This window comes from Bombina bombina, chromosome 6, assembly GCF_027579735.1.
Source record: "Bombina bombina isolate aBomBom1 chromosome 6, aBomBom1.pri, whole genome shotgun sequence".
Taxonomy (NCBI): Eukaryota; Metazoa; Chordata; class Amphibia; order Anura; family Bombinatoridae; genus Bombina; species Bombina bombina.
In genome coordinates, this window is record NC_069504.1 from 20,086,801 (window position 1) to 20,097,060 (window position 10,260).

A 10,260-nucleotide genomic window follows, 5' to 3' on the forward strand; every position below is an offset into this window, starting at 1 on the left:
ATTTATCCCCTCCCACAGAGAAGTGCCACCTCCCATAGAAAAGTTTCACCTCCCACAGAGAAGTGTCCCCTCCCACAGAGAAGTGTCACCACCCACAAAGATGTATCCCCTCCCACAGAGAAGTGCCACCTCCCATAGAAAAGTTTCACCTCCCACAGTATAGTATCACCTCCCACAGAGAAGTGTCACCTCCCACAGAGAAGTATCCCTTTCCACAGAGAAGTGTCCCCTCCCACAGAGAAGTTTCACCTCCCACAGTATAGTATCACCTCCCACAGAGAAGTGTCACCTCCCACAGAGAAGTATCCCTTTCCACAGAGAAGTGTCACCTCCCACAGAGAAGTATCCCCTCCCACAGAGAAGTGTCCCCTCCCACAGAGAAGTATCCCCTCCCACAGAGAAGTGTCCCCTCCCACAGAGAAGTGTCACCTCCCATAGAGAAGTTTCACCTCCCACAGAGAAGTATTCCCTCCTACAAAGAAGTGTCACCTCCCACAGAGAAGTTTCACCTTCCACAGAGAAGTATCCCCTCCCACAGAGAAAAGACCCCTCCCACAGAGAAGTGTCCCTTCCCACAGCTAAATGTCACCTCCCACAGAGAAGTGTCACCTCTCATAGCGAAGTTTCACCTCCCATAGAGAAGTATCACCTTCCACAGAGAAGTGTCTCTTCCCACAGCTAAATGTCACCTCCCACAGAGAAGTGTCACCTCTCATAGCGAAGTTTCACCTCCCATAGAGAAGTATCACCTTCCACAGAGAAGTGTCACCTACCACAGAAAAGTATCCCCTTCTGCAGAGAAGTGTAACGTCCCACAGAAAAGTGTCACCTCTCACAGAGAAGTATCACCTCCCACAGAGAAGTGTCACCCTCCACAAAGAAGTATCCCCTCCCACAAATAAGTGTCACCTCCCACAGAGAAGTATCACCTCCCACAGAGAAGTATCACCTCCCACATAGAAGTGTCACCTCCAACAGAGAAGTATCACCTCCCACAGAGAAGTGTCACCTACCACAGAAAAGTACCCCCTTCCGCAGAGAAGTGTCACCCCGCACAGAAAAGTATCCCCCCCCACAGAGCAGTGTCACCTCCCACAGAGAAGTATCTCCTCCCACAGAAAAGTGTCCCCTCCCACAGAGAAGTATCACCTCCCACAGTGAAATGTCACCTCCCACTGAGAAGTATCCCCTCCCACAGAGAAGTGTCACCTCCCACAGAGAAGTGTCACCTTCCACAGAGAAGTGTCACCTCCCACAGAGAAGTGTTACCTCCCACAGAGAAGTATCACCTCCCACAGAGAAGTGTCACCTCCCACAGAGAAGTTTCCCTCCCACAGAGAAGTGTCACCTCCGACAGAGAAGTATCACCTCCCACAGAGACATGTCACCTCCCACAGAGAAGTATCCCCTCCCCCATAGAAGTGTCACCTTCCACAGTGATGTGTCAACTACCACAGTCAAGTGTCACCTGCAAGAGAAGTGTAACCTCCCATAGTGAAGCGTTACCTCCCACAGAGAAGTGTCCCCTCCCACAGAGAAGTGTCACCTCCCACAGAGAAGTATCCCCTCCCACAGATAAGTGTCCTGTCCCACAGAGAATTGTCACCTCCCACAGAAAAGTGTCACCTCCCATAGAAAAGTTTCACCTCCCACTGAGAAGTATCCCCTCCCACAGAGAAATGTCACCTCCCACAGAAAAGTATCCCCCCACAGAGAAGTGTCACCTCCCACAGAGAAGTGTCACCTTCCACAGAGAAGTGTCACCTCCCATAGAAAAGTTTCACCTCCCACAGAGAAGTATCCCCTCCCACAGAGAAGTATCCCCTCCCACAGAGAAGTATCCCCTCCCACAGATAAGTGTCCTGTCCCACAGAGAATTGTCACCTTCCACAGAGAAGTGTCACCTCCCACAGAGAAGTGTCACCTCCCACAGAGAAGTATCCCCTCCCACAGAGAAGTATCCCCTCCTACAGAGAAGTGTCATCTCCCACAGTGAAGTTTCACCTCCCACAGAGAAGTGTCACCTCCCACAGAGAAGTGTAATAAAATGCCACTGCATTAAAACAGCCCTTTATAACATTTTAGAAAAGTTTCACCTTCCACTGAGAAGTATCCCCTCCCACAGAGAAATGTCACCTCCCACAGAAAAGTATCCCCCCACAGAGAAGTGTCACCTCCCACAGAGAAGTGTCACCTCCCACAGAGAAGTGTCACCTCCCACAGAAAAGTGTCACCTCCCACAGAGAAGTGTCACCTCCCACAGAGAAGTGTCACCTCCCACAGAGAAGTGTAATAAAATGCCACTGCATTAAAACAGCCCTTTATAACATTTTATCTAATCTTAATCACAATGCAGGTACCTTTATAACATAGCGCTATTGTGCCCTAAAATAGACCTTCTCCTCATGATACGTGAGGTAAGTGGCAATTCATGTAGCCAATCACCTGATACGTGAGGTAAGTGGCAATTCATGTAGCCAATCACCTGATACGTGAGGTAAGTGGCAATTCATGTAGACAATCTCCTGATACATGAGGTAAGTGGCAATTCATGTAGCCAATCACCTGATACATGAGGTAAGTGGTTATTCATGTAGCCAATCACCTGATACGTGAGGTAAGTGGCAATTCATGTAGACAATCTCCTGATACATGAGGTAAGTGGCAATTCATGTAGCCAATCACCTGATACATGAGGTAAGTGGCAATTCATGTAGCCAATCACCTGATACATGAGGTAAGTGACAATTTATGTAGACAATCTCCTGACACATGAGGTAAGTGGCAATTCATGTAGCCAATCACCTGATACATGAGGTAAGTGGCAATTCATGTAGCCAATCAACTGATACATGAGGTAAGTGGCAATTCATGTAGCCAATCACCTGATACATGAGGTAAGTGGCAATTCATGTAGCCAATCAACTGATACATGAGGTAAGTGGCAATTCATGTAGCCAATCACCTGATACATGAGGTAAGTGACAATTTATGTAGACAATCTCCTGACACATGAGGTAAGTGGCAATTCATCTAGACAATCATCTGATACATGAGGTAAGTGGCAATTCATATAGCCAATCACCTGATACATGAGGTAAGTGGCAATTCATGTAGACAATCTCCTGATACATGAGGTAAGTGGCAATTCATGTAGCCAATCACCTGATACATGAGGTAAGTGGTTATTCATGTAGCCAATCACCTGATACATGAGGTAAGTGGCAATTCATGTAGCCAATCACCTGATACATGAGGTAAGTGGCAATTCATGTAGCCAATCACCTGATACGTGAGGTAAGTGGCAATTCATGTAGCCAATCACCTGATACGTGAGGTAAGTGGCAATTCATGTAGCCAATCACCTGATACATGAGGTAAGTGGCAATTCATGTAGCCAATCACCTGATACATGAGGTAAGTGGCAATTCATGTAGCCAATCACCTGATACGTGAGGTAAGTGGCAATTCATGTAGCCAATCACCTGATACATGAGGTAAGTCACAATTCTTGTAGCCAATCACCTGATACGTGAGGTAAGTGGCAATTCATGTAGACAATCATCTGATACATGAGGTAAGTGGCAATTTATGTAGCCAATCACCTGATACGTGAGGTAAGTGGCAACTCATGTAGCCAATCACCTGATACATGAGGTAAGTGGCAATTTATGTAGACAATCACCTGATACATGAGGTAAGTGGCAATTTATGTAGCCAATCACCTGATACATGAGGTAAGTGGCAATTTATGTAGAAAATCACCTGATACATGAGGTAAGTGGCAATTTATGTAGACAATCACCTGATACATGAGGTAAGTAGCAATTTATGTAGCCAATCAACTGATACATGAGGTAAGTGGCAATTCATTTAGACAATCATCTGATACATGAGGTAAGTGGCAATTTATGTAGACAATCACCTGATACATGAGGTAAGTGGCAATTCATGTAGCCAATCACCTGATACATGAGGTAAGTGGCAATTTATGTAGCCTATCACCTGATACATGAGGTAAGTGGCAATTCATGTAGCCAATCACCTGATACATGAGGTAAGTGGCAATTTATGTAGCCTATCACCTGATACATGAGGTAAGTGGCAATTCATGTAGCCAATCACCTGATACGTGAGGTAAGTGGCAATTCATGTAGCCAATCACCTGATACGTGAGGTAAGTGGCAGCTCATGTAGCCAATCACCTGATACATGAGGTAAGTGGTTATTCATGTAGACAATCACCTGATACATGAGGTAAGTGGTTATTCATGTAGACAATCACCTGATACATGAGGTAAGTGGCAATTCATGTAGCCAATCACCTGATACGTGAGGTAAGTGGCAATTCATGTAGACAATCACCTGATACGTGAGGTAAGTGGCAATTCATGTAGACAATCACCTGATACATGAGGTAAGTGGCAATTCATGTAGACAATCTCCTGATACATGAGGTAAGTGGCAATTCATGTAGCCAATCACCTGATACATGAGGTAAGTGGTTATTCATCTAGACAATCATCTGATACATGAGGTAAGTGGCAATTCATCTAGACAATCATCTGATACATGAGGTAAGTGGCAGCTCATGTAGACAATCACCTGATACATGAGGTAAGTGGCAGCTCATGTAGACAATCACCTGATACATGAGGTAAGTGGCAGCTCATGTAGACAATCATCTGATACATGACGTAAATGGCAATTCATGTAGACAATCCCTTGATACGTGAGGTAAGTGGCAACTCATGTAGCCAATCACCTGATACATGAGGTAAGTGGCAGCTCATGTAGTCAATCACCTGATACATGAGGTAAGTGGCAGCTCATGTAGCCAATCACCTGATACATGAGGTAAGTGGCAGCTCATGTAGCCAATCACCTGATACATGAGGTAAGTAGCTATTTATGTAGCCTATCACCTGATACATGAGGTAAGTGGCAGATCATGTAGCCAATCACCTGATACATGAGGTAAGTGGCAGATCATGTAGCCAATCACCTGATACATGAGGTAAGTGGCAGCTCATGTAGCCAATCACCTGATACATGAGGTAAGTAGCTATTTATGTAGCCTATCACCTGATACATGAGGTAAGTAGCAATTTATGTAGCCAATCATCTGATACGTGAGGTAAATAGCTATTCATGTAGCCAATCATCTGATACGTGAGGTAAGTGGCAGTTCATGTAGACAATCACCTGATACATGAGGTTAGTAGCTATGTATGTAGTCAATCATCTGATATGTGAGGTAGGTGGCTATTCATGTACCCAATCATCTGATACATGAGGTAAGTGGCAATTCTAGCACTGCAGCGTTTGTACTGAAACATTCTGGCACTGCAGTGTTTGTACAGAGACATTCTGGCACTGCAGCCTTTTTACCGAGACATTCTGGCACTGCAGTATTTGTACAGAGATATTCTGGCACTGCAGCCTTTTTACCGAGACATTCTGGCACTGCAGTGTTTGTACAGAGATATTCTGGCATTGCAGCCTCTGTGCAGAGACATTTTGGCACTGCAGTGTCTGTACAGAGACATTCTGACACTGCAGTGTTTGTACAGAGACAATCTGGAACTGCAGTGTTTGTACAGAGATATTCTAGCACTGCAGTGTTTGTACAGAAACATTTTGGCACTGCAGCCTTTGTACAGAGACATTCTGGCACTGCAGTGTTTGTACAGAGACATTCTGGCACTGCAGTATTTGTACAGAGATATTCTAGCACTGCAGTGTTTGTACAGAGACATTCTGGCACTGCAGCCTTTGTACAGAGACATTCTGGCACTGCAGTGTTTGTACAGAGACATTCTGGCACTGCAGTATTTGTACAGAGATATTCTAGCACTGCAGTGTTTGTACAGAGACATTTTGGCACTGCAGTGTTTGTACGGAGACATTCTGGCACTGCAGCCTTTTTACAGAGACATTCTGGCACTGCAGAGTTTGTACAGAGACATTCTGGCACTGCAGAGTTTGTACAGAGACATTCTGGCACTGCAGCGTTTGTACAGAGACATTCTAGCACTGCAGCCTTTGTACAGAGACATTCTGGCACTGCAGTGTTTGTACAGAGACATTCTGGCACTGCAGTCTTTGTACAGACACATTCTGGCACTGCAGAGTTTGTACAGAGACATTCTGTCACTACAGTGTTTGTACGGAGACATTCTGGCACTGCAGCGTTTGTACAGAGACATTCTAGCACTGCAGCCTTTGTACAGAGACATTCTGGCACTGCAGTATTTGTACAGAGACATTCTGGCACTGCAGCCTTTGTACAGAGACATTCTGGCACTGCAGCCTTTGCACAGAGACATTCTGGCACTGCAGTATTTGTACAGAGACATTCTGGCACTGCGGCCTTTGTACAGAGACATTCTGGTACTGCAGCCTTTGTACAGAGACATTCTGGTACTGCGGCCTTTGTACAGAGACATTCTGGCACTGCAGCCTTTGTACAGAGACGTTCTGGCACTGCAGTGTTTGTACAGAAACATTCTGGCACTGCAGTGTTTGCACAGAGATATTCTGGCACTGCAGTGTTTGTACAGAGACATTCTGGCACTGCAGCATTTGTACTGAGACATTCTGGCACTGCAGCCTTTGTACAGAGACATTCTGGCACTGCAGCCTTTATACAGAGACATTCTGGCACTGCAGTGTTTGTACAGAGACATTCTGGCACTGCAGTGTTTGTACAGAGACATTCTGGCACTGCAGCCTTTGTACAGAGACATTCTTGCACTGCAGTGTTTGTACAGAGACTTTCTGGCACTGCAGCCTTTGCACAGAGATATTCTGGAACTGCAGTATTTGTACAGAGACATTCTGGCACTGCAGCCTTTGTACAGAGACATTCTGGCACTGCAGTATTTGTACAGAGACATTCTGGCACTGCAGTGTTTGTACAGAGACATTCTGGCACTGCAGTGTTTGTACAGAGACATTCTGGCACTGCAGTGTTTGTACAGAGACATTCTGGCACTGCGGCCTTTGTACAGAGACATTCTGGTACTGCAGTGTTTGTACAGAGACATTCTGGCACTGCAGTGTTTGTACAGAGACATTCTGGCACTGCAGTGTTTGTACACAGACATTCTGGCACTGCAGCCTTTGTACAGAGACATTCTGGCACTGCAGCCTTTGTACAGAGACATTCTGGCACTGCAGCCTTTATACAGAGACATTCTGGCACTGCAGCCTTTGTACAGAGACATTCTGGCACTGCAGCATATTTACAGAGACATTCTGGCACTGCAGCCTTTATACAGAGACATTCTGGCACTGCAGTGTTTGTACAGAGACATTCTGGCACTGCAGTGTGTGTACAGAGACATTCTGGCACTGCAGTGTTTGTACAGAGACATTCTGGCACTGCGGCCTTTGTACAGAGACATTCTGGTACTGCAGTGTTTGTACAGAGACATTCTGGCACTGCAGTGTTTGTACAGAGACATTCTGGCACTGCAGTGTTTTTACAGAGACATTCTGGCACTGCATCCTTTATACAGAGACATTCTGGCACTGCAGCCTTTGTACAGAGACATTCTGGCACTGCAGCCTTTGTACAGAGACATTCTGGCACTGCAGTGTTTGCACAGAAACATTCTGGCACTGCAGTGTTTGCACAGAAACATTCTGGCACTGCAGCCTTTGTACAGAGACATTCTGGCACTGCAGCCTTTGTACAGAGACATTCTGGCACTGCAGTGTTTGTACAGAGACATTCTGGCACTGCATCCTTTATACAGAGACATTCTGGCACTGCAGCCTTTGTACAGAGACATTCTGGCACTGCAGCCTTTATACAGATACATTTTGGCACTGTAGTGTTTGTACAGAGACATTCTGGCACTGCAGCCTTTGTACAGAGACATTATGGCACTGCAGCTTTTGTACAAAGATCATTCTGACACTGCAGCGTTTTTTACAGACACATTCTGGCACTGCAATGTTTGTACAGAGACATTTGGGTACTGCAGCATTTGAACAGAGACATTCTGGCACTGCAGCCTTTGTACGGAGACATTCTGGCACTGCAGCCTTTGTACAGAGAAATTCTGGCACTGCAGCATTTGTACAGAGATATTCTTGCACTGCAGTGTTTGTACAGAGATATTCTGGCACTGCAGCCTTTTTATAGAGACATTTTGGCCCTGCAGCTTTTGTACAGAGACATTCTGGCACTGCAGTGTGTGTACAAATACATTCTGGCACTGCAGCCTCTGTACACAGACATTTTGGCACTGCAGTGCTTGTACAGAGACATTCTGGCACTGCAGTGTTTGTACAGAGATATTCTAGCACTGCAGTGCTTGTACAGAGACATTCTGGCACTGCAGTGTTTGTACAGAGACATTCTGGCACTGCAGTGTTTGTACAGAGACATTCTGGCACTGCAGTGTTTGTACGGAAATATTCTGGCACTGCAGTGTTTGTACAGAGCCATTCTGACACTGCAGTATTCGTACAGGGACATTCTGGCACTGCAGCATTTGTACAGAGACATTCTGGCACTGCAGCGTTTGTACAGAGACATTCTGGCACTGCAGCATTTGTACAGAGACATTCTGGCACTGCAGTGTTTGTACAGAGACATTCTTGCACTGTAGTGTTTGTACAGAGACATTCTTGCACTGCAGTGTTTGTACAGAGACATTCTAGCACTGCAGTGTTTGTACAGAGACATTGTTGCACTGCAGTGTTTGTACAGAGACATTGTTGCACTGCAGTGTTTGTACAGAGACATTCTTGCACTGCAGTGTTTGTACAGAGGTATTCTAGCACTGCAGTGTTTGTACAGAGACATTCTGGCACTGTAGTGTTTGTACAGAGACATTCTGGCACTGTAGTGTTTGTACAGAGACATTCTGGCACTGCAGTGTTTGTACAGAGACATTCTGGCACTGCAGTGTTTGTACAGAGATATTCTAGCACTGTAGTGTTTGTACAGAGACATTCTGGCACTGCAGTGTTTGTACAGAGATATGCTAGCACTGCAGTGTTTGTACAGAGACATTCTGGCACTGCAGTGTTTGTACAGAGACATTCTGGCACTGCAGTGTTTGTACAGAGACATTCTGGCACTGCAGTGTTTGTACAGAGATATTCTAGCACTGCAGTGTTTGTACAGAGACATTCTGGCACTGCAGTGTTTGTACAGAGACATTCTGGCACTGCAGTGTTTGTACAGAGATATTCTAGCACTGTAGTGTTTGTACAGAGACATTCTGGCACTGCAGTGTTTGTACAGAGATATTCTAGCACTGCAGTGTTTGTACAGAGACATTCTGGCACTGCAGTGTTTGTACAGAGACATTCTGGCACTGCAGTGTTTGTACAGAGATATTCTAGCACTGTAGTGTTTGTACAGAGACATTCTGGCACTGCAGTGTTTGTACAGAGATATTCTAGCACTGTAGTGTTTGTACAGAGACATTCTGGCACTGCAGTGTTTGTACATACTGTAGATATTCTGGCACTGCAGCCTTTGTACAGAAGTTTTAGTGCAGGTCAGGCTCTTTAGGTTTAATGTAAGTACCACTTTACTGTGTCTGCAGGGGGAATTGCCCCCAAGAACAGATTGATGAGGTTACTGTGTATTTTCCAGTTTCCAGGCAGCAACAAGTAGCAGCAGATCTGAGGATTCCCTGAGAGCAGGCGGCGGCCGGTCTGCAGTGATCCGCTGCACTTATGAATGTGCTGGCTACTTCTTAGGTATAATTAGCTCTCTGAGCCTGAGTAAATCTGATTATCTTGTCACTAGTTTCAGTAAATAAAACTGACGTACTCCCACTCAGACTCAGAAAATTTGTAAAAAGCTAAATAAATTTACAACCTGTCAGATATTTGTATTATCATATTTGTTAATTAAATCCCTGTTTAAGTTTGTCAAAAAGAAAATATAAAATTACCATTCAAGCTGATTACACAAGGCAGCCACTAGCAAAGGGTTTCTTTCCCCTTTCAAACTTATTAAAAAATACATTTGAGGATTTAATATCTTTAGAAAAAGTCATTTTGTAATCTGAAAGGCAATTTTACCATATTCTCTGTGCGCTAAGCGTAAATGTACATTAAATATAAATGTTTTATTATAGCTAACTGCTAAATACTTGTAATATTTACCCTCTTTTCCTTTTATTTTATTCTGACAATTGTGGATTTTCCAATTCTGAGAATCAGAAGTCCCCACTGCAGACTGCGCTGGCCCTGCTAAACATGTGTCCCTTATCGGCCTCAGATGTT

The 10,260-nt window shown here is 44.9% G+C and overlaps 1 protein-coding gene across 1 annotated transcript; it reads left to right on the forward strand.

Annotated features, from left to right (window-relative positions):
* Positions 1 to 1,439: 1,439 nt before the first annotated feature.
* On the forward strand, positions 1,440 to 2,312 carry LOC128664305 (uncharacterized). Its single transcript, XM_053719144.1, has one exon. It carries the CDS (start codon positions 1,440 to 1,442, stop codon positions 2,310 to 2,312), a length of 873 nt encoding a protein of 290 aa, XP_053575119.1.
* The last annotated feature ends 7,948 nt before the right edge of the window (positions 2,313 to 10,260 follow it).

What these genes read in the sequence shown, in the direction of transcription:
- LOC128664305 (XM_053719144.1), top strand. Translation starts at nt 1,440, where the DNA reads ATGTGTCAACTACCACAGTCAAGTGTCACCTGCAAGAGAAGTGTAACC.